Below are 26,402 nucleotides of genomic sequence, written 5' to 3'. Positions count from 1 at the left end.
ATAGGGTGAGAAGCGGATACTTACAGCAGAAGGGAGTGGCTGCAGCTGAGGTTGCAGCTACCTGTTAGATCACTGCAGGATAGAAGTGAACCTTAACCCCTTCAGTACCGGATGGAATTAAATATACCCCAACTCTAGGTAAATAACAAGCAGGCACTAAAGCGGATCTGCAATCAACAAAATGCTGTGACCTTCGGATCTCAGATCCCCCCGAGATCACATCAGGCCGGGACACACCCATTACACTCTATGACCCTACAAGTAGCGGTGGTTCAGGTTATCATAAGTAGGTTTTGTAGTAGCAATTCACAATCCACATCAAGGTGCACATAATAACTGGTTGAAGAAAATAAATTACGGATGCCTATATGAGGAATTTTCGATGACATAGCATTTTAACTGCCAGGGAAGGAAGTGTTGTCATAGGGTCACTAGAAAGCAGATATTAATCAGCTAACTTTTAAAAAGTTTAACATGAATGAATGTTTTTAATTTAGAACTTCATATAAGAATCCAACTCCTAACTTCATCCCGTGGCATCAGACGACCTGCTGTGGAACAAACATGATTATATGATACTCTGTCAGGAGATGTTAATACTATATGTGTCTCTATGTGGCCACCCAGAGGCTGTAATGTGAATTGCAGCCTGTCCAGGGTTTTGTTAGCATGTCACAATCCATTTGTATGGTAATATGGTAATATTTAGCACTATTTGGTGATCATGACTAAGGACGATCGCGTCTGAAACGTGTTGATCGGAGGAGCTTGTTTTATTCTTTTTAAATTCAAAATAAATGTGAAGTTTTATCTATACTTATGAAAATTTTTATGGATGTCTTGTGCCGGGATCCGCCTTTGTTTGAGTATTTGAACACTGTATGGTGATAATATTTGAGCGCAGTGTGGTGGTATTATTTGAGTGTAATGCTCACAGCTCTGGAAGGCAGCGAGTGGTAGTGGATCCACTGGATCACAGGGGGAACCCAGGCTTACCCTTTGATGGGAAGGGCTTGACTAAGCGCGCTTCGCAAGGCAGAACGCCAGGTGCCACTCCCAGGGCAATAACCAGGATTGTAGCAGCTGAGCGAAGCAGGAAGACAGCAGGACCAGGGTCAGGTAACAAACAGGGCAGGCAGGATGGGTATAGGCAGGACAAACGGGCCAGAACAGGAACACAGTCTGGAAGAGAAAAGGGAGAATGGGTAAAGGCGGGTAACGAACTTCCAGCACGGGTCATCAGGCACAGGACACCGGACACAGTTGCAGCCAGGACAGGACATCTGGTGGAACTCCAGCCATCAGGCACGAAACTCTGGTCATCAGGCACAGAACTCCGGTCATCAGGCACGGAACTTCGGTCATCAGGCACGGAACTCCGGTCATCAGGCACGGAACTCTGGTCATCAGGCACGGAACTCCGGTCATCAGGCACGGAACTCCGGTCATCAGGCACGGAACTCCGGCTATCAGGCACGGAACTCTGGCTAGCAGGCACGGAACTCTGGTCATCAGGCACGGAACTCCGGTTATCAGGCACGGGACTCCGGTCATCAGGCACGGGACTCCGGCTATGAGGCACGGAACTCCGGCTATCAGGCACGGAACTCCGGCGATCAGGCATGGAACTCCGGCCATCAGGCACGGAACTCCGGCCATCAGGCACGGAACTCCGGCCATCAGGCACGGAACTCCGGTCATCAGGCACGGAACTCCGGTCATCAGGCACGGAACTCCGGTCATCAGGCACGGAACTCCGGCTATCAGGCACGGAACTCCGGCCATCAGGCACGGAACTCCGGCCATCAGGCACGGAACTCCGGTCATCAGGCACGGGACTCCGGTCATCAGGCACGGAACTCCGGTCATCAGGCACGGAACTCCGGTCATCAGGCACGGAACTCCGGCTATCAGGCACGGAACTCCGGCCATCAGGCACTGAACTCCGGCCATCAGGCACGGAACTCCGGCCATCAGGCACGGAACTCCGGCCATCAGGCACGGAACTCCGGTCATCAGGCACGGAACTCCGGTCATCAGGCACGGAACTCCGGCCATCAGGCACGGAACTCCGGCCATCAGGCACGGAACTCCGGTCATCAGGCACGGGACTCCGGTCATCAGGCACGGAACTCCGGTCATCAGGCACGGAACTCCGGCTATCAGGCACGGAACTCCGGCCATCAGGCACTGAACTCCGGCCATCAGGCACGGAACTCCGGCCATCAGGCACGGAACTCCGGCCATCAGGCACGGAACTCCGGTCATCAGGCACGGAACTCCGGCTATCAGGCACGGAACTCCGGCTATCAGGCACGGAACTCCGGTCATCAGGCACGGAACTCCGGCCATCAGGCACGGAACTCCGGCTATCAGGCACGGAACTCCGGTCATCAGGCACGGGACTCCGGTCATCAGGCACGGGACTCAGGTCATCAGGCATGGGACTCCGGCTATCAGGCACGGAACTCCGGTCATCAGGCACGGAACTCCGGTCATCAGGCACGGAACTCCGGCCATCAGGCACTGAACTCCGGCCATCAGGCACGGAACTCCGGCCATCAGGCACGGAACTCCGGTCATCAGGCACGGAACTCCGGTCATCAGGCACGGAACTCCGGCTATCAGGCACGGAACTCCGGTCATCAGGCACGGAACTCCGGTCATCAGGCACGGGACTCAGGTCATCAGGCACGGGACTCCGGCTATCAGGCACGGAACTCCGGCGATCAGGCACGGAACTCCGGCCATCAGGCACGGGACTCCGGCCATCAGGCACGGGACTCCGGTCATCAGGCACGGGACTCCGGCTATCAGGCACGGAACTCCGGCGATCAGGCACGGAACTCCGGCCATCAGGCACGGAACTCCGGCCATCAGGCACGGAACTCCGGTCATCAGGCACGGAACTCCGGTCATCAGGCACGGAACTCCGGTCATCAGGCACGGAACTCCGGTCATCAGGCACGGAACTCCGGCTATCAGGCACGGAACTCCGGCCATCAGGCACGGAACTCCGGCCATCAGGCACGGAACTCCGGTCATCAGGCACGGGACTCCGGTCATCAGGCACGGAACTCCGGTCATCAGGCACGGAACTCCGGTCATCAGGCACGGAACTCCGGTCATCAGGCACGGAACTCCGGCCATCAGGCACTGAACTCCGGCCATCAGGCACTGAACTCCGGCCATCAGGCACGGAACTCCGGCCATCAGGCACGGAACTCCGGTCATCAGGCACGGAACTCCGGTCATCAGGCACGGAACTCCGGCTATCAGGCACGGAACTCCGGTCATCAGGCACGGAACTCCGGCCATCAGGCACGGAACTCCGGCCATCAGGCACGGAACTCCGGCTATCAGGCAAGGAACTCCGGTCATCAGGCACGGAACTCCGGTCATCAGGCACGGAACTCCGGTCATCAGGCACGGAACTCCGGTCATCAGGCACGGAACTCCGGTCATCAGGCACGGAACTCCGGCCATCAGGCACGGAACTCCGGCCATCAGGCACGGAACTCCGGCCATCAGGCACGGAACTCCGGTCATCAGGCACGGAACTCCGGTCATCAGGCACGGAACTCCGGTCATCAGGCACGGAACTCCGGCCATCAGGCACTGAACTCCGGCCATCAGGCACTGAACTCCGGCCATCAGGCACGGAACTCCGGCCATCAGGCACGGAACTCCGGCCATCAGGCACGGAACTCCGGTCATCAGGCACGGAACTCCGGTCATCAGGCACGGAACTCCGGTCATCAGGCACAGAACTCCGGCCATCAGGCACGGAACTCCGGCCATCAGGCACGGAACTCCGGCCATCAGGCACGGAACTCCGGCCATCAGGCACGGAACTCTGGTCATCAGGCACGGAACTCCGGCCATCAGGCACGGAACTCCGGTCATCAGGCACGGAACTCCGGTCATCAGGCACGGGACTCCGGTCATCAGGCACGGGACTCCGGCTATCAGGCACGGAACTCCGGCGATCAGGCACGGAACTCCGGCCATCAGGCACGGAACTCCGGCCATCAGGCACGGAACTCCGGCCATCAGGCACGGAACTCCGGTCATCAGGCACGGAACTCCGGTCATCAGGCACGGAACTCCGGCCATCAGGCACGGAACTCCGGCCATCAGGCACGGAACTCCGGCCATCAGGCACGGAACTCCGGTCATCAGGCACGGGACTCCGGTCATCAGGCACGGAACTCCGGTCATCAGGCACGGAACTCCGGTCATCAGGCACGGAACTCCGGTCATCAGGCACGGAACTCCGGCTATCAGGCACGGAACTCCGGCCATCAGGCACTGAACTCCGGCCATCAGGCACGGAACTCCGGCCATCAGGCATGGAACTCCGGCCATCAGGCACGGAACTCCTGTCATCAGGCACGGAACTCCGGCCATCAGGCACGGAACTCTGGTCATCAGGCACGGAACTCCGGCTATCAGGCACGGAACTCCGGCCATCAGGCACGGAACTCCGGCCATCAGGCACGGAACTCAGGTCATCAGGCACGGAACTCCGGTCATCAGGCACGGAACTCTGGTCATCAGGCACGGAACTCCGGCTAAGCACGGAACTCCGGCCATCAGGCACGGAACTCCGGTCATTAGGCACGGAACTCCGGTCATCTGGCACGGAACTCCGGTCATCAGGCACGGAACTCCGGTCATCAGGCACGGAACTCCGGTCATCAGGCACGGAACTCCGGTCATCAGGCACGGAACTCCGGTCATCAGGCACGGAACTCTGGTCATCAGGCACGGAACTCTGGTCATCAGGCACGGAACTCCGGCTAAGCACGGAACTCCGGCCATCAGGCATGGAACTCCGGTCATCAGGCACGGAACTCCGGTCATCTGGCACGGAACTCCGGTCATCAGGCACGGAACTCCGGCTATCAGGCACGGAACTCCGGTCATCAGGCACGGAACTCCGGTCATCAGGCACGGAACTCCGGTCATCAGGCACGGAACTCTGGTCATCAGGCACGGAACTCCGGCTATCAGGCACGGAACTCCGGCCATCAGGCACTGAACTCCAGCCATCAGGCACGGAACTCCAGCCATCAGGCACGGAACTCCGGCCATCAGGCACGGAACTCCGGTCATCAGGCACGGAACTCCGGTCATCAGGCACGGAACTCCGGTCATCAGGCACGGAACTCCGGTCATCAGGCACGGAACTCCGGTCATCAGGCACGGAACTCCGGTCATCAGGCACGGAACTCCGGTCATCAGGCACGGAACTCCGGTCATCAGGCACGGAACTCCGGTCATCAGGCACAGAACTCCGGTCATCAGGTACGGAACTCCGGTCATCAGGCACGGAACTCCGGTCATCAGGCACGGGACTCCGGCTATCAGGCACGGGACTCCGGCTATCAGGCACGGAACTCCGGTCATCAGGCACACCAGTCATGGGACGTCAGGTGCAGGACATCGGACAAAGTTGAAGCCAGAATGGCTGAGGTAGACAGGACGACAGGAGCAGACGGGCACAGACATACGGTAGGTGCTGGATACAGGACAGGAAACGTGTGCACACGCTCCCTAGGTCGGAGACCAGGAAACCCCACGCAGCATGCGCAGGGCCTGGGGCCTAGGCAAGAGCTGAGGACCGACCCACACGTAGGGGACGAGCCAGGGACCGCACTACACATGGACCGGCAATAAAGGTACACTGAGGACCATGTGACACGTGGGCGGCCATGCAGGTAAGCAGAGGACTGCGCAGCATGAGGATGGCTGTGCAGGGACATGGCGCTAGGATGCTGCAGAGCACTGGTGTATTAGGTAAGCCGGCTGTACATTGAGCATAGTATGGTGGTGTCATTTGAACACTGGTGGTGTTATATGAGCTCAGTGAGGTGGTATTATTTGACCACAGTGTGGTGATATTAATTAAGCACTGTATGATGGTATTATTTGTTCACTGTATGATGATATTATTTGTTCACTGTATGGTGGTGTGGCGCCCTGGACAAGCCAGGTCGTCACAGGTACAACACCAACACACCCCACACCCCGGTCAGGCACACCAAAGCCAAAACACAAAATCCTTGTTGCCTCCCTCCAGGGGCTGATGTCCACACCAGGGGGTGGGCCAGGCGGTTGGTCCCGCCCACCGAGGAGTTCACAGTCCTGGAGGCGGGAAAAAGAGTGAGTTTTCAGAGAGATTAGTTTGGAAGTGGAAGTGAGAGGAGAGAAGTGGTAAAGGAGCAGACAGAAAGTGGTCCGGGTGTGTGGCCCGGACGGAACAGCAAGGTTGGCAGACCGTCTGCAGGAGAGGCCTATTGGAGCTAGCCGTAAGGACCGTGGACGGGCGGTGGCCCGGCGGTACCGGACCGGTACGCAAAGAGAAGCCAGCACCAACCGGCAGGGCCTACAGACCCAGACAAGGCTAGGAGTCGCCGCTGAAACTGTCAAATCCGTTAGCGAAGGAAACCTCCGGGGTTTCCCAGCAGCCAAGTCCTTCTAGAAGGCAACAGTCCAACCGTTAGAGGGAAACACAGTCACCGCCAAAGCTACAGTTCCTAGGGCCAGAGCCTGCGGGCAAAAGGGGCTCCTTCAGCACCCATCCAAGCTGGGGAGCGGGTTACCGGTGGGAACCCATTGGAACCGAACACACTACACAGGTGCAGGGAAAGGCAGTCACCATCAACCTGCCGGGAGGAGAAACACCGCAGCCGTCTGTGGGACCCGTCCATCCAGCAGTTTGTTTTACCGGAGACTGTGTATTCGTTACTGGCTGAGTGAGTACCACTGTGCCGTGCGGCACAGCGCTGCCCCCGCGACCCTGCACCTCACCAGGCCCCGTAACCCGCCTGCCAACCATCCCTACCCCATCACTGGGCCCCGGGACAACCAACCCCCTACCCACGGAGGGGAGAACCAACATCCAAGCTGCTCCCTGTCATCGCTCCCGGGATCCCCGTCTAGAGCAGCGGTGGTGTCACCAATCTCACCACAACCATGGGTGGCGTCACGGACAATATCCCTAAATCAAACCACCCCCTTTCACTCACGGGCGAGGAGCGCCGCTCGAGTCCCCGGGATCCGGCCCACCGCTCGAGCCACCACCGAGCAGCAGCAGCAGCTGGACTTGAGCAGTGGGAGAGCGCAGCGTCCCCTCCTCCGCCTGCGACAGTGGCATTATTTGAGCACTGTATGGTAGCATTATTTGAGCACTGTATGGTAGCATTATTTGAGCACTGTATGGTAGCATTATTTCAGCTTTGTATGATGGTATTATTTGTTCACTGTATGATGGCATTATTTGAACACTGTATGGTAGCATTATTTGAGCACTGTATGGTAGCATTATTTGAGCACTGTATGGTAGCATTATTTCAGCTTTGTATGATGGTATTATTTGTTCACTGTATGATGGCATTATTTGAGCACTGTATGGTGGCATTATTTGAGCACTGTATGGTGACATTATTTGAGCACTGTATGATGGTATTATTTGAGCACTGTATGGTAGCATTATTTGAGCACTGTATGGTAGCATTATTTGAGCACTGTATGGTGGCATTATTTAAGCACTGTATGGTAGCAGTATTTGAGCACTGTATGGTAGCATTATTTGAGCATTGTATGGTAGCATTATTTCAGCTTTGTATGATGGTATTATTTGTTCACTGTATGATGGCATTATTTGAGCACTGTATGGTAGCCTTATTTGAGCACTGTACGGTAGCAGTATTTGAGCACTGTATGGTAGCATTATTTGAGCACTGTATGGTAGCAGTATTTGAGCACTGTATGGTAGCATTATTTGAGCACTGTATGGTAGCATTATTTGAGCACTGTATGGTGGCATTATTTCAGCACTGTATGGTGGCATTATTTGAGCACTGTATGGTAGCATTATTTGAGCACTGTATGGTAGCAGTATTTGAGCACTATATGGTAGCATTATTTGAGCACTGTATGGTAGCAGTATTTGAGCACTGTATGGTAGCATTATTTCAGCACTGTATGGTGGCATTATTTGAGCTCTGTATGGTAGCATTATTTGAGCACTGTATGGTAGCATTATTTGAGCACTGTATGGTGGCATTATTTCAGCACTGTATGGTAGAAGTATTTGAGCACTGTATGGTAGCATTATTTGAGCACTGTATATTATTTTTCCACGTATGGCGGTGACACTGCATAGAATTGATATTTTTGTAATTAAATGGCACCATATTGTACAATGCTGAGAAACAGGCATTGTATGGGGCGGGTGTGGCGCCCTGGACAAGCCAGGTCGTCACAGAACAACACCAACACACCCCACACCCCGGTTAGGCACACCGAAGCCAAACACAAAATCCTTGTTGCCTTCCTCCAGGGGCTGATGTCCACACCAGGGAGTGGGCCAGGCGGTTGGTCCCGCCCACCGAGGAGTTCACAGTCCTGGAGGCGGGAAAAGGAGACAGTTAGTTGAGATTAGAGTTTGGAAATGAGAGGAGTAAAGTGGTAGTGGAGCAGTCTGAGGGTGGTCCGGGTGTGTGGCCCGGACGGTACAGCAAGGTTGGCAGACAGTGGTGACCGTCTGCAGGAGAGGCCGATCAGAGTGAGCCGTAAGGACCGTGGACAGGCGGTGGCCCGGCGGTACCGGACCGGTGAACAAAGAGAAGCCAGCACCATCCGGCAGGACTTACGGACCCCGACAAGGCTAGGAGTCGCCGTTGAAATTGTCAAATCCGTTAGCGAAGGGAACCTCCTGGGTTTCCCAGCAGTCAAGACCCGATTGAAGGCGACAGCTCAAACCGTAAAGGGAAACACAGTCACCGCCAAGGCTACAGTTCCCAGGGCCAGAGCCTGCGGGCAAAAGGGGTTCCCTCAGCCTTCATCCAAGCTGGGGAGCGGGTTACCGGTGGGAACCCATTGGAACCGTACACATTACACAGGTGCAGGGAAAGGCAGTCACCATCAACCTGCCGGGAGGAGAAACACCGCAGCCGTCTGTGGGACCCGTCCATCCAACCGTTTGTTTTACCGGAGACTTTGCATTCGTCATTGGCTGAGTGAGTACCACCGTGCCGTGCGGCACAGCGCTGCCCCCGCGACCCTGTACCTGGCCAGGCCTTGTAACCCGCCTGCCTACATCCCTACCCCTCACCGGGCCCCGGGACAACCAACCCCCTACCCACGGAGGGGAGAACCAACATCCAAGCTGCTCCCTGTCATCGCTCCCGGGATCCCCGTCCAGAGCAGCGGTGGTGCCAACAATCTCACCACAACCGTGGGTGGCGTCACGGACAATATTCCTAAACCCAAACCACCCCCTTTCACTCACGGGCGAGGAACGCCGCGTGAGTCCCCGGGATCTGGCCCACCGCTCGAGCCACCACCGAGCAGCAGCAGCAGCCGGACCCGAGCAGTGGGTGAGCGCAGCGTCCCCTCCTCCGCCCGCGACACGGGTATTTATACACTGTGTGACAGTACATCACATAAGGAAAAGGTGTATAAGTGACGGCATAGGGCACCACTGAGGAAGATACAGTATAATTATTATTGCATCCTATTCATACATTATACCAAACCTTTGAGGGGCTCCTGACACCCCCCGTCTGTGAATGGCCTATTAAAGCAATGAACAATTTGGGTTAATGTTGCTTGTGCTGCAGTTTATAGCAATGGGATGTTGCTTTCCAAGCGTATAAAAGCAAATGTGTTTTCCTAAGTCTATCCCCCCCCCCCCTCCCAATGCCCAGCCATTGTTATAACATCACTATAGTGTCACTGTATACAGCTCTGGTGCAGCCTATGCCCTGACAGCCCAGCTGGCACATGTGTAGTGTTCAGCATCATCATTATCATCATCATCCTCCTCTCCCTCTCCTTAAGAACTGCAGCAGACAAGCACTGAGCAGTAGACTGGATGTGAGCTGGGTACAGAGATGCTTCATGGCAGCAGGAGCCCTACTGGCCGCATGTGAATCTACCTGCAGACACCAGCCCAGCTCCCACCAGTGCAGACTATAGGCAGGAGAGCAGCATCCCAGCTCCCACCAGTGCAGACCATAGGCAGGGGAGCAGCATCCCAGCTCCCACCAGTGCAGACCATAGGCAGGGGAGCAGCATCCCAGCTCCCACCAGTGCAGACCATAGGCAGGGGAGCAGCATCCCAGCTCCCACCAGTGCAGACCATAGGCAGGGGAGCAGCATCCCAGCTCCCACCAGTGCAGACCATAGGCAGGGGAGCAGCATCCCAGCTCCCACCAGTGCAGACCATAGGCAGGGGAGCAGCATCCCAGCTCCCACCAGTGCAGACCATAGGCAGGGGAGCAGCATCCCAGCTCCCACCAGTGCAGACCATAGGCAGGGGAGCAGCATCCCAGCTCCCACCAGTGCAGACCATAGGCAGCAGCATCCTAAGGCTCCTTCCACACACTCAGCACTTGGGACCCTCACATCAGCATCCACAGTCTAAACCCCTCCATCTGAGACATGTTTGCCTCTATCTGGTATGCCAAGAAGCTGGGGCGCAGGTTTGTCCACAATGCCAGGAAAGCCAAACTGCAGAAGGTACAAGACAAAGTTTAGATTCTCATTATTTCTCATTTATGTTTTTTATTCTTATTGTATTTATTTACATTTTGTTATACTTTTTACTATATGACCATCGTTTTTTTTAATTACAATATTATGTGTGCCCTTTCATATATTATGTTATTATTTTATATCATTATTTAATATTATGCATCTTCATATCACAAATATATTACTTTAGATCATTTACATTTTAATTATTTTATTTTGTATCATTACAACTGAGTTTATGGTTTTATGTATTTTACATCATTTTATTATTATTATTATTATTATTATTATTACTATTATTTTTACTATTATTACTATTATTATTACATCTGTTTATTGAGCGATATGTTCTTGTAATTTATTTATATATTATATAATTGTATATTATTATTTTACATTTTTATATTATTTAATGTATGTTTGATTATATTATTATTATTATTATTTCTGTGTGTAAGTTATTCATGTAACTTTATGTATACAGTATATTATTGGAAACGGTATATTATATTATTTTATATTATTTAAAATTTGTATATAATTTCATGTATTTTAAATTAATTATATTAAGTATAGTAATATTCACGGTAATTATAATTAGTACATTTTTATTATTTTGTATTATTAGATCTGTTTACAGGTTATTTTTTCTTGTAGCAATTATTATTTCATATATTTTGTATTATTATTATTATTTATAAGTTATTTATTCATATTATTATTCATAGAATAATTATGTCTATTTATACATTATTTATTCATATTATTCATTATATTTATTTTATATTATTTTTTTATTTTATTTTATCTGTTTAAAGGTTATTTATTATTGTAATTATTATTATTTAATATATTTTTATTATTTTTTATTATATCAGTTTGTTATTTATTCATATTATTATTAATATTATTATTATTTCTATTTAATTTATATTATTATTATTATTTTTATTATATCTGTTTAAAGGTTATTTATTATTGTAATTATTATTAGTTATTAATATCATTTTATTATGTATTTATTATTATTATCATTAATATTATTTTTATTATATATGTTTAAAGGTTATTTATTCTTGTAATTATTATTAATATATGTTTAGTATTATTTTTTGTATTATTATTATATATGTTTATATTTTTTTTTATTATTATACATTAATAATATATTTATTCATGTAGCGTTATGCATATATTATTAGAAAACTATATTATTATTATATTATTTTCATCTATTTTTTTTAGTTTTTTATATTTTTTACATATTTTTTATTTTGCATCTATTTAACCCATTTTATTATATTATTTTATAGATTTTTTAATTACACAGTCGCGTAAATATTATCTACCTGCGTGAGTTAATGCGACTTAACATAAAAGATTGACGTTCCTTATAATTTTTTTTTTTTTTTGGGTAATGGACCTGCCTATTTAACAGAAGCAGTGGAGCCGAGTTTGTCATTTGTCACCACTCTTAATGAGCATACAGTGGGTGTTAAGTGCGGTTCCCACAGGAATGCAGGTGAAGCTGCTGCATTACAATATTTCATCTACTACGCCACATCAGAGGAACAAACCCAATGACAAACTCAGCTCTGCTACATCACTGGCAGCTCCAGGGTTAATCATAGCACTGATGTTATAAAGTCAGGGGATTTTTGGATGATTATTGGTAATAATCAGATCTATGGTTCGGTATCAGCAGGTACAGATTCTGCCATTTAATGCTGCGCTCCGCACAGTGGAAATTAATTTTCTTTTATTGGACTTTTGGGAGTTTTTTCTGATTGGGAGCATTTTATAAAAAAATCCTCATTTTCATCATGATCTGTAAATTGCTACATTGGAAAATTTTCTCATATATATGTGTGTGTGTGTATATATATATATACATATATATATATATATATATATATATATATATATATATATATATATATATATATATATATATATATATATATATAGATGTAGTAGAGTTAAATTTGTCATGTACCTGATTTCTTCCGTGTGCTGTAAAAAAAAATCACCAAGAAGATATTTTACTTCTAGAAAGCTAATTCTGACATATTGTGTTGTCAGGGTCAGTTGCATCCGAGGAGGAACGCATATTTGCCAAACAGTACGTTATTGCAAACTCGGCTCTGCTGCACCGTTCTATCTGTTGATCTGTTGCTGTGTCTCCTCAGTGACAGTTTCCAGGGTTATCTTCTTATCTATACGTGTTATGCGATTCCCAGCTATGATATTATCAACCTAGATGCTTTAATACGTACAGATGTAGCAGAGCTGACTTTGTTATTTAACTCTTTAGGGCTGCTTTGTTCCTTCTATTGACCTATGTTCCTATATAAAGCCACATATGGCACATTGTGATCTCGCATTTAACAAGACAAAGTCAACTCTGCATCATCTGAAACTCGCAAAGGGTCAGATTAATCAAAGGGCATTAAATTGAGAAAAAGAAATGAGTGGAACTCTATTCATTTTATCAAACCATCCAAAGGGTTTCATGTGAATGATAAACCTGATGAAGGGACTACTGTAGCCAAGCTAGTCTAGGGTAGTGGAGGAGGTTCAATATTTTCCCTGGTGGTCTAGTGTAGTAAAGGACAGTTCATTTATTTATTACCTGGTGGTCTAAAGTACTAAAGTGGAGCCATATTTAGGTTGTGGACTGGAGTAACTCAGGAGAGTTTATTTTTTGTAATCTAGTGGTCATATTTTTGTCCTTGCGGTCTAGAGTAGTTAAGAAATGTTATATTTTTACTGTATTACTTAGTAATCTGGGGTAATAGAGGGGGTTCATATTTTAGTCCCTGTTGTCTTGTATAGTAGAGGACGGTTTGTAGTTTAATTCAAAGATGGTCTCTTCAACCACCATAAAACAAGATTTTGTATATATATATATTTTTATTTTTTTTATATTTTATATATATATATATATATATATATATATATTAGATACATAAATCATACTTCCAGGTGGTCTGCATAAAGTAATGAGCTAATCATAATAAGGAGGACACATGAATGTCGAGTTGACACAGTCCTCCACACTCACCAGACCTGAACCCAATCGAGATGGTGTGGGGTGAGCTGGACCGCAGAGTGAAGGCAAAAGGGCCAACAAGTGCTAAGCATCTCTGGGAACTCCTTCAAGACTGTTGGAAAACCATTTCCGGTGACTACCTCTTGAAGCTCATCAAGAGAATGCCAAGAGTGTGCAAAGCAGTAATCAAAGCAAAAGGTGGCTACTCTGAAGAACCCTAGAATATAAGACAGATTTTGACACCTTCAATGAAAATCTACAATTCTCAGAGCCCTGAAAATAAAGAAAACTCTTTGAATGAGAAGGTGTGTCCAAACTTTTGGTATATATATATATATATATATATATATATATATATATATATATACTGTATATAATGTATTATATCATACAAGTGTATTATATCATATAAGTGTATAATACATTATATATTATATCATATAAGTGTATTATATCATATACCCCTTACATTTTTTTTTTTTTTAAATACTTTAATTATATCTTTTCCTGGGACAACGCTGCAGATCTGACCCTGTGATACAATGTGCAGTGTCAGTGTGCAGCTTGTACAACAGGGTAAATTTGGTGTCCTCTAAATAACTCAATAGACAGCTATTAATGTCTAAACCAATGATGACAAAAGTGAGTACACCCCTAAGTGAGAATGGCCAAATTGTGCCCAAGGGGGAATGGCTAATTCTCCCTGCCCGGTGTCATGTGCCTTATTGGTGTTACAAGGTCTTAGGTGTGAATGGGGGGCAGGGGTTTTACATTCGATGTTATCGCTCACACACTCTCTCATACCGGTCACTGGACGTTCAGCATGGCTCCTCATGGGAAAGAATTCTCTGAGGATCCAAAACAAAGAATTGTTGCTCTACATAAAGATGGCCGAGGCTATAATAAAATTGTCACCACCCTGACACTGAGCTGCAGCACGGCGGCCAAGACCATACAGCGGTATAACAAGACAGGATCCATTCAGAGCAGGACTCAACATGGCTGACCAGAGAAGTTGAGTGCACGTACTCAGGGTCATATCCAGAGGTCGACTTTTCAAAATAGATATACGAGTGCTGCCAGCATTGCTGCAGGGGGGGTCCACCTTTCAGTGCTTAGACCATATGCCGCACACTGCATCACATTGGTCTGCATAACTGTCATCCAAGAAGGACGCCTCTTCTAAAGATGATGCACAAAAAACAGATTGCTGCAGACAAGCAGACTAAGGACATGGATTACTGGAACTGTCCTGTGGTCTGATGAGACCAAGATAAACTTATTTGGTTCAGATGGTTTCAGGTGTGTGTGGCGGCAACAAGGTGAGGAGGACAAAGACAAGTGTGTCCTGCCTACAGTCAAGCATGGTGGTGGGAGGGTCATGGTTTGGGGCTGCATGAGTGCTGCCGCCTGTGGGGGCTACAGTTCATCGAGGGAACCATGAATGCCAACATGTCCTGTGACATACCTAAGCAAAGCATGATCCCCTCCCTTCATATTTCAACATAACAACCCCAAACACACCTCCAAGACCACCAGTGCCTCGCTAAAGAAACTTAGGATAAAGGTGCTGGACTGACCAAGCGTCTCCAGACTTACACCCTATGGAGCATCTGTGGGGCCTTCTCAAATGGAAGGTGGAAGAGCGCAACGTCTCTAACATCCACCAGCTCCGTGATGTCGTCATGGAGGATGGAAGAGGATCCAGCGGCTCCTGTGAAGCTCTAGTGACCTCTAGGGTGAAGAGACGTAAGGCCGTGGTGGAAAATAATGGTGGCCACACAAAGTATTTCCACTCTGGGCACAATTTGGATATTTTCACTCAGGGGTGTACTCACTTTTGTTGCCTGCGGTTTAGACATTAATGGCTGTGTATTGAGTTATTTAGAAGACACCAAATTTATCCTGTTATACAAGCTGTACACTGACACTGCACATTGTATCACAGGGTCAGATCTTCTGTGTTTTCCTATGAAAAGATATAATTAAAAAATTCAAAAATGTGAGGGGTGTACTCACTTTTTTTTTTTAATATATATATATATATAAAATCACGTCAACTCGACATTCATGTGTCCTCCTTATTATGATTAGCTCATTACTTTATGCAGACTACCAGGGAGTATGATCTATCTAGGGTAAAGTAGGGGATTAATACTTAACTATAATGAGACACTAATCAGCATAATATCAGCTGTGTATCAGAGTTTTCGGAAGTAGGACAGTCCTAAAGGGCATTGCTAAAATTGTGGTACATGCTGAACCGTTGTAGTATGGTTTTTCCTTGATTTCTGCTAAAGCACTTGACAAATAGATTTCCTCATGGGCGGTCCTAGGAGCCTCAGGCCATGCTCCGCCCCTGAGGTCCTTTCTTACAGTTCTAATTCCTCCCTCACTAGAAACTTCAATAACCAACTGTAATCTGATCCCTCAGTGAGCGAACAGTTGTCTTGGGTATGATGGATTTGAGCCACTTTCAGGAGGCAGGTTGAAGAAGAAGAGGCTCATAAGTGGCATAAGAAATGTATTTTTCCTACTAAAATATATCACAAAGTTTGTTATATTCCCTTGCACTTTCGGCAGTGCTGGCATCCTTGATGCATACGCTACGGCTGGTACTAGTAGGACTACAGCATATTTTCACACCTCGTTACTAAATCGCGAAATCTGTCAGCGCCTTGCAATTAAGTAAATACAGATGAATCTGTTGCCGCTGATTTCAGCTATCAAAAAGACTTGTATAAAAATAGAGCACGCATGGGAAAGCTGTGTGATGGTAAACAGCGTTATGTAATATGAAGGAGACCGTTATATGGGATATTTTATCATTTATTTATCAGGACTATTACTGCCTGGAGCGTCCTGCAGGTAAGGATATCACGTGCTGAGCTTTACTGGGCTACATGGCCTCCTAATGACCAATTTAGAGGAGAGCGTCATTAGAAAACCTATAAAAACACAGATGACAAGTGTCTGTAACCTCTAGGGGCCATCTCATGGTTTGATGGAGCTGAGACTGACTTTCATGGTCAGAAGATTGATATAACATCCCCATTCAATAGCTGCCTGCTTCCTGTGCCAGTTATAGGCTCTACTTACCCTGGTTCACTCCTGTTAATCTGCCCCTGCTCTGCTAATTTGATTCTCTAATGTCATATAATTTCATTTTTTGTTTTTGTTTAGTCAGGATCTCCTGACAATCCAAAACTTTGAGGGTCAGAAGGTGGGTGCTCCTATTCAATAGCTGCCTGCTTCCTGTGCCAGTTATAGCTTCTACTTACCCTGGTTCTCTCCTGTTAATCTGCCCCTGCTCAGCTAAATTGATTCTCATCTGTCATATCATTTCATCCTTTCTTTTGGTTCATTCAGGATCTCCTGATAATCCAGAACTGTGATGGTCAGAAGGTTGGTGTCCTCATTCAGTAGCTGCCTGCTTCCTGTGCCAGTTATACATTCTACGTACCCTGGTTCACTCCTGTTAATCTGCCCCTGCTCAGCTAATTTGATTCTCATTATTCTGTTGTATAATATCATCCTCCCTTTTGGTTTCGTCGGAGTCTCCTCACATTCCTAAACTTTGAGGGTTAGAAGGAGGGTGTCCCCATTCAATAGCTGCCTGCTTCCTGTGCCAGTTATAGGTTCTACGTACCCTGGTTTACTCCCATACTCAGTTAATGGATTCTCATTACTGACCTCAGTTTGTGTATTGACTATTTTATTGGTTGTCAACTTTTTTTTCTGATCCTGACCTCTTGCTACTGATCCAGATTTCTTACCATACACTGCCAGACAACTGCACCGGCCAGCAGTCAGTTTTACGGATTCAACTCAGATCTCGGTGCAGGGATTAAAGAGTGAAAGCCAGAGTTCCCCTGTTACGTGCTAAATGGACTGGCTAGAACAAAGCCTCTCCATGGAAGCCCCTTTTAAAAGCTGACAATCTTCCATTAACAATGGATCAATCGAAATAATCAGGTCACCAGTCAAGCCACCAAATCAGTAGTTTGAGGAACTTCACTTTTACTTAGAAGAATGGATTTTTATTTTAGGTACTCCATGGATAGTAAATATATGCAGTCATGCCACATCCACTTCATCTTGTCCCATTCACAACAGGACCCTATGAGAACATAATGATGAGATAATGACTTGACGTTGTAGCTACTTTACGAGAGGGTCCCAGCTCTGGAGGACCTGCCCTGACCACGCATTAAATGGTTGGCATATGTGTTCATGTTGGGCATGTAACACTATATTTTCCCTGTAGAGGCCGCTGCCGAGAAAATGTGTGGCCAGACGGAGTTTCCTCCATTGATTGCAGATGATCCTCATTGGTTAGAGAAGACGTATTCTTATTACCTTTATCAGTTACTTGTGTATGAGATATAAGTGTGCCGCCCCCGTGGAAGCAGCTGAGCTGCTCGGATCAGGGTTCGCTGTGGCTCGAGGGTCTCCGGACCCGAGGGTCGTGCGGCCACTCAAATATAAGGGGAATATTTACAGGGGAATTGGTATATAGTTTGTGACACCACCCGTGGTGTACGGTAATTTGGGGAGTACCACTGCTGCCGTTGGGAGTACCCGGGGTGATGAAGTGGGGCAGCAAGGTGTTGGAACCCTCCACGGGTAGGGGGTGCCCCGGGACTCGGTGAGGGGTGCAGGGGTCACACTCGTACTCACTCAATTCATAAGCAGACACTGACAACCGGGTACACCAAGACTCTGAATACTACTGCCGCTGAGGGGAGCTTGTCCGGGTCCCATCCCCAATGGTGCTGCCTGGTGATCCATGACCTGCCTCCTGGCACTTAGTTTGTGTTCAACATGATGGCCCGGTAGCATGGAACTAGTCTGGCCCCACTCCCTACTATGGCTAAGTATGGGAGCTTGCTCTCAGAGCTCACGCTTGGGATTTTCTGGACCGTTTTGGATTTGGAAAGTTCTATCCCCCTCGTTGCGCTAGTGCCCCTATTCTGGAGCGGGTGGGAACAGATCTTAAAGGCTCCGTTCTCCCTAGGTGAATTGTCGGGTTGCCTGAAGCTACTCCCCGGCCGAGGGTCCGTGTACCCCGACGTGCCTTCGGTCCCGGACCGTTGATAGTGCTAGGCTGCCGGCTGTTGTCCTCGACAGTTCCAGGCCCCTTGCCACAATTCCTTGCGACCGGGGGTCCGACTCCTCTAGGCCCAGACCACCGTCTGCAACCTAGACAGCTTCTTTCAGGAGTCACCGCTCCCGACTTCCTCTGAGCTCCTCACAGCTTGAGGGTTACTTCAAAACTCGATCCCTACTCACAGACTAATTAACTAACTACACTCCTCACCTCCCCTCCCTGACCCCCAGGTAAGTGACCCTATTCCACTCAAGCCGTCCACCGGTGTGTCAGGTGGGTGTGGTGCAGGGTGTATCTAGGATTTGATGTGCTGTTGGAGGCAACACCATTTAGTTAGGAACACAGAACCAAGAAGGAGGCAGTATACTGCATGGGAGGGCAGCTTGTGCAGTACCCTGTGACGACCTGATAGTCCAGGGGCGTCACATAAGGAAATACCAAAAGACCTCCAGATATCTCAAAATTATTATTCCCACATCGCACTGATTTTTTTTTTAAATATTTTAGACATCCAAGGAGGGGCCATTGTTCAGAACTGTCATTTAATTGTGTGTAATACTTTGTGTTGCCTGCGGAGGCACTGCAGGGGGAGATAAACACATTCTGCCAGTTACCCACCCGTCCCTCACTGGTTTCTATTGTGATCAGTTTAACTTTAAAAAAAAGAGTTAAGGACCTCTTTAAGTTGATCCTGTAAACTTTGAGTTCCCCATCTTTGACTTCATATCGCATATATTATATTATCGGTAATTGTATGATTTTGCAGGTACCATAGAACGCCTACTGTATGTAGGTGGATAATGGGGAGTTGTATCTTGGCGCTTCATAGACCTCTCTAATTGTGCCGGTAATTGTTATTGAAGGTATGATGCATACATACAGCCTACGGTGCAGCGGCAAAGCCGAGAGATGACAGGTGGAGTAATATAAAAAGAGAAGGTAAAGATGTTCTGTGTCTGTAATATCGAGAATTAGTAATCTGAAGCATGATATTCAATTTCAATATATTAGTATTATAGTATGTATATTCTTGTTCATAGGAGCAGTATTATAGCAGTTATATAATTGCACATAGGGGCAGTATTATAGTAGTTATATTCTTATACATAGGGGCAGTATTATAGTAGTTATATTCTTGTACATAGGGGCAGTATTATAGTAGTTATATTCTTGTACATAGGGGCAGTATTATAGTAGTTATATTCTTGTACATAGGGGGCAGTATTATAGTAGTTATATTCTTGTACATAGGGGGCAGTATTATAGTAGTTATATTCTTGTACATAGGGGTAGTATTATAGTAGTTATATTCTTGTACATAGGGGCAGTATTATAGTAGTTATATTCTTGTACATAGAGGCAGTATTATAGTAGTTATATTCTTATACATAGGGGGCAGTATTATAGTAGTTATATTCTTGTACATAGGGGCAGTATTATAGTAGTTATATTCTTGTACATAGGGGTAGTATTATAGTAGTTATATTCTTGTACATAGGGGGCATTATTATAGTAGTTATATTCTTGTACATAGAGGCAGTATTATAGTAGTTATATTCTTATACATAGGGGGCAGTATTATAGTAGTTATATTCTTGTACATAGGGGCAGTATTATAGTAGTTATATTCTTGTATATAGCGGCAGTATTATAGTAGTTATATTCTTGTACATAGGGGCAGTATTATTGTAGTTATATTCTTTTACATAGGGGCAGTATTATAGTAGTTATATTCTTGTACATAGGGGCATTATTATAGTAGTTATATTCTTGTACATAGGGGCAGTATTATATTGGTTATATTCTTGTATATAGGGGACAGTATTATAGTAGTTATAGTCTTGCACATAGGGGGCAGTATTATAGTAGTTATATTCTTGTACATAGGAGCAGTATTATAGTAGTTATATTCTTGTACATAGGGGCAGTATTATAGTAGTTATATTCTTGTACATAGGAGCAGTATTATATTGGTTATATTCTTGTACATAGGGGCAGTATTATAGTAGTTATATTCTTGTACATAGGGGCAGTATTATAGTAGTTATATTCTTGTACATAGGAGCAGTATTATATTGGTTATATTCTTGTACATAGGGGGCAGTATTATAGTAGTTATATTCTTGTACATAGGAGCAGTATTATAGTAGTTATATTCTTGTACATAGGGGCATTATTATATTGGTTATATTCTTGTACATAGGGGGGCAGTATTATAGTAGTTATATTCTTGTACATAGGGGCATTATTATAGTAGTTATATTCTTGTACATAGGGGCAGTATTATAGTAGTTATATTCTTGTACATAGGGGCAGTATTATAGTAGTTATATTCTTGTATATAGCGGCAGTATTATAGTAGTTATATTCTTGTACATAGGGGCAGTATTATTGTAGTTATATTCTTTTACATAGGGGCAGTATTATAGTAGTTATATTCTTGTACATAGGGGGCAGTATTATAGTAGTTATATTCTTGTACATAGGAGCAGTATTATAGTAGTTATATTCTTGTACATAGGGGCAGTATTATAGTAGTTATATTCTTGTACATAGGAGCAGTATTATAGTCGTTATATTCTTGTACATAGGAGCAGTATTATAGTAGTTATATTCTTTTACATAGGGGCAGTATTATAGTAGTTATATTCTTGTACATAGGGGCAGTATTATAGTAGTTATATTCTTGTACATAGGGACAGTATTATAGTAGTTATATTCTTGTACATAGGGGCAGTATTATAGTAGTTATATTCTTGTACATAGGGGCAGTATTATAGTAGTTATATTCTTGTACATTGGAGCAGTATTATAGTAGTTATATTCTTGTACATAGGAGCAGTATTATAGTAGTTATATTCTTGTATATAGGGAGCAGTATTATAGTAGTTATATTCTTGTACATAGAGGCAGTATTATAGTAGCTATATTCTTGTACATAGAGGCAGTATCAAGTAGCTATATTCTTGTACATAGAGGCAGTATTATAGTAGTTATATTCTTGTACATAGGAGCAGTATTATAGTAGTTATATTCTTGTACATAGGAGCAGTATTATAGTAGTTATATTCTTGTACATAGGAGCAGTATTATAGTAGTTATATTCTTGTATATAGAGGCAGTATTATAGTAGTTCTATTCTTGAATATAGGGAGCAGTATTATAGTAGTTATATTCTTGCACATAGAGGCAGTATTATAGTAGTTATATTCTTGAATATAGGGAGCAGTATTATAGTAGTTATATTCTTGTATATAGAGGCAGTATTATAGTAGTTATATTCTTGTATATAGGGAGCAGTATTATAGTAGTTATATTCTTGTATATAGAGGCAGTATTATAGTAGTTATATTCTTGAATATAGGGAGCAGTATTATAGTAGTTATATTCTTGTACATAGAGGCAGTATTATAGTAGCTATATTCTTGTACATAGAGGCAGTATTATAGTAGTTATATTCTTGTACATAGAGGCAGTATTATAGTAGCTATATTCTTGTACATAGAGGCAGTATTATAGTAGTTATATTCTTGTACATAGGAGCAGTATTATAGTAGTTATATTCTTGTACATAGGAGCAGTATTATAGTAGTTATATTCTTGTACATAGGGGCAGTATTATAGTAGTTATATTCTTGTACATAGGAGCAGTATTATAGTAGTTATATTCTTGTACATAGGAGCAGTATTATAGTAGTTATATTCTTGTACATAGGAGCAGTATTATAGTAGTTATATTCTTATACATAGGGGCAGTATTATAGTAGTTATATTCTTGTACATAGGAGCAGTATTATAGTAGTTATATTCTTGTACATAGGAGCAGTATTATAGTAGATATATTCTTGTACATAGGAGCAGTATTATAGTAGTTATATTCTTGTACATAGGAGCAGTATTATAGTAGTTATATTCTTGTACATAGGAGCAGTGTTATAGTAGTTATATTCTTGTACATAGGGGCAGTATTATAGTAGTTATATTCTTGTACATAGGGAGCAGTATTATAGTAGTTATATTCTTGTACATAGGGGCAGTATTATAGTAGTTATATTCTTGTACATAGGAGCAGTATTATAGGCCAGAGAAACAAATGGTATGACTCCAATGTAATTAAAAATATTTAATTTTATTGCAAAATCATAAAATCAAAACATAATAAGACAAAACAACATTCACAGCAGTAAATCCTCAATAGAAGGTGGACCGGTATCATGCATGAAGAAAATATAGTAAATGAAACAATCACATTACATGTCAGCATATATATAGTAATAATATTTCATCCCTACTCCATAAAGAAAAATATACACAAATCACTGCTGGGGTTTCCACAGTCAATCACCCTCAGAGATGGTATAATTCCCAGGAATACTAACATCATACAAGTATACACAAAGTATTTCAAATCTTATGTCAGCCAATAGTGGGTGATGGTATTTTAATCCCTGCTCATAGTGGGCTAGGGTACACTCACACATCTGCTGGGGTTAAACCGTAGACCACCCTCACGGATGATATGATCCTGGTGAGTAATAAAACCAACCATGTACTGACCAGTGAAAAAGATACCGCAACACTTGCCTGTCCCAACGCGCGTTTCACCCTCTTCCTCAGGGGACGTATGCTGGGTGAGTATGGATCAAGGGTATAAATGCCCCGGACAATCATCCAATAATCAGAAAAATATGTGCAAACCTCGTTACTTTCATTGTGTACTCTGGGCCACATGTCTGCCTCCGATACGTCACTTCCACCACATCATACTGACGGCTCTCATAGCCAATCATTATTGTTTACGTCAGCATTAGACCAAATCGGGTGCAGTGTGGCTATAATTCCCTTCCGGGTGGCCGGGCCCATCATCCCCTACAGTATTCTAATTACTTGAAAAAATTAACCCAATAAGATATGTGAGCATGTCTCGGCGTCCCCGGCCGCATCGGCAAGTTTTACAGTCATGATTTAATTACGGTGTATATCTATCCGGACATACAACTCCGAATGGGAGCCTTCCATTGGTTGTGACGTAATCCTCCAATGCTCCAATGGGGTATCTCTACTTTGTACCCAATAACAGGCCGGCCAAACACGTCAGTCCGCCCAACACGCAAGTCATATCAGACCGAGCATGCGCGGCCGTGACGCAGCCAGCCAGCAAGCGAATGAGACACTTCCACTCCATGTCCAATCACGGGCCGGCCAGAACACTAGCCCGCCACAGCATGTAAACAGTGCTAAACCAAGTATGCATAGACATGCTGCAGCGTCCATAGTTACCAAAAAAGGAGTTTTAAAGTCCAAGAAATATATATATGAATCAACTGCTGTGCCCCCCAAGACATCACATGTGACTCATACCCCCGCAAAATCAGATGTTAAACCATCATATTAACACTTTGATAAATACAGGCCACTTATAGAGATACGAACAGCCTCAAAGCCGTTTTTGATATTGATACACCATATCAATCCATATTTATTTAGTTTAGAACGGATATCTAAAAAATACCAATATATCATAGAATCACCGTTTAACCTCTTAATGGATTTTTATATTCGGTCATTCAGTGGCCTATGGGCCCTATTTCCTATATCCATTCCATTAGTTATCTCACAAACTTAGACATGATCTATACTTTGCGGCCCTAGCATCCCTTATATCGCATCTCTCCCTCCAAAATCAATTCTGAATTTTCCTTTATTATTTCTATGTGGTTATCCCATGATATTTGGCCAACCCCTTCCAATATGTACCACAGGGCTTTATAGCACGGTAACCAAGGGGACAGGAGTCAAGCCTCCTCCCCACCGCGGCACCACGTGTGACCAAGCGCGCCGGACACCAAGTTCCGACAAACCCGGCCACCGAGACGCCGCGGTGCGGAAGAGACACCCGTGATCCCAATGGTCCTGCGCTTAGCCAGTGAACAAGGGGAGAAAAAAAAAAAACATCAAGGAGGAAACAATCTTCCATGTTGGATAAGAAGGTTCATATTCAAAATCCGTAGGTCCAATGGCTTGAGGGTCCACCAAGTTTACAGACATCCCATCATGCATTTTAATCAGAGTATCAAAACGTATTTCCAAACCCTGGGGGGAAGTACACAAATGAGTTAGTAAAACAGACATCATTATAATAATTGTCCCTAGGGTCACAGATGTTAGGAGGCGAAAGTCCAAGGCTATATATCCAAGATCCAAAACACTGTTGAAAAACACTACACAACTATATTAAAAAAGTTAAAATTAAAAGAGACTAAATAAAATAAGGTTTAAAACATATCTTGAAATCCTCGTTCAACTTACAAGAAAGAACCAAAACCAAAGTGCTCATTAAGCCCCTTGGGTGCCACCGTGTCCAACAGGTAGATCCATTTACTTTCCAGTCTACCCAGGATTGTATTAAGGTCTCCCCCCCTGGGGTCTTCTTTAATTTGATCTATCGCCTTGATTTTCAATGATACGGGGTTTGAGTTGTGAAATTGTCTATAGTGCCTAGGGAGAGTTTTAAGATGTTCGTTCTCTAGAGCGGTTTTGGATTTTTCAATGTCACGCACGTGTGCACGTGTTCACGTGTGCGGATTTTAAGTTCTCTACTTGTGAGGCCGACATAAAATTTGCCACAGCCACAAGTAGGTTGATAGACTACATTTTTGGATGAGCATGTCAGATGTTGTCTGATAATGTACTCCCTTGATTCTCTATTGCCCGTAAAGGTTTTGGACTTAACCATGTTGAGACAACCTTTACACATCCCACATGGGAAGAAACCGGGAGAGAGAGGGGTTTTCCATACATTTTTAGGGCCCTGATATGCACTGTGCACTAATAAGTCCCTAAGGTTTTTTGATCGTCTTGCTGTAACCAAGGGATGATCAGGCAAACACCTTTTCAAAATGGGATCCATCATTAACACTTGCCAGTGCCTGTCAAGGATCAACCAAAGATCTCTCCAATGGTTACTATATGTGGTAATCAGCCGAATCGGTTGTTCCACTTTAGTCGATTCGCGGCTAGAGTACAGTAGCTGTTCCCTCGTGGTATTCAGGGCTCTCCTGTGCCCTTTACGAACACATTTCCTACTATATCCTCTCCTTAGGAACCGATCAGTTAAATCCTCAGCTTGAATGTCAAATTTCTCATTAGAAGAGCAAATTCTCTTAGCTCTCAAAAACTGAGATACAGGGATGCTTCGGATGGTTGATGGATGGTGGCATGATTGAGCATGGAGGAGGGTATTTGTGGAAGTTGGTTTTCTAAATACATCTGTACTTATGTCCCCACTTGGAGAAGCATAAATCTTGATGTCCAAAAATTCCACTGATCGACCATATTTATATGTCAAGAAGATGTTTTTGTTGTTGGAATTAAGTCGATTCATGAATGCATCCAGCTGCTCTACCGTGCCCTCCCAGATGAACCAAATGTCGTCTATGTACCTGATCCAATTCTGGACCAGGCACACAGACTCATCCGGCTCTGTCTGGAAAATTTGTCGTTCCAATTCCCCCAGAAACAGGTTAGCATATGAGGGGGCACAAGCCGCCCCCATTGCTGTACCCTGAATCTGGAGGAAAATTTCATCCTTAAACATGAAGCAATTATGCTGCAAGATGAAATTGAGCAAAGTTAATAAGAGATCCACCAGTCCTTGCTCCAAATTGCTGGATTGTAGAAAAAAAGTCATAG

The 26,402-nt window shown here is 45.0% G+C and overlaps 1 protein-coding gene across 9 annotated transcripts in view; it reads left to right on the top strand.

The window, feature by feature from the left end:
* DLG2 (discs large MAGUK scaffold protein 2) overlaps positions 1 to 26,402 on the top strand; it is a 1,610,676-nt gene that overhangs the window by 930,593 nt on the left and 653,681 nt on the right. Inside the window, exon 1 of one of the 9 annotated variants that reach the window (XM_075337526.1) lies at positions 9,838 to 10,533. The exons of 7 other annotated variants lie outside the window; for them this stretch is intronic. In XM_075337526.1, the coding sequence (XP_075193641.1) occupies positions 10,456 to 10,533 (78 nt within the window). In that variant the 5' untranslated portion in view covers positions 9,838 to 10,455. Of the gene's footprint in view, positions 1 to 9,837; positions 10,534 to 26,402 lie in introns of those variants that run through there. One more of the 9 variants, XM_075337529.1, reaches the window with a different exon arrangement.

Source organism: Anomaloglossus baeobatrachus, chromosome 2 (assembly GCF_048569485.1).
Source record: "Anomaloglossus baeobatrachus isolate aAnoBae1 chromosome 2, aAnoBae1.hap1, whole genome shotgun sequence".
NCBI lineage: Eukaryota > Metazoa > Chordata > Amphibia > Anura > Aromobatidae > Anomaloglossus > Anomaloglossus baeobatrachus.
The sequence above is the reverse complement of the archived record's forward strand: the minus strand, read 5'-3'. Positions and strand labels throughout refer to the sequence as shown.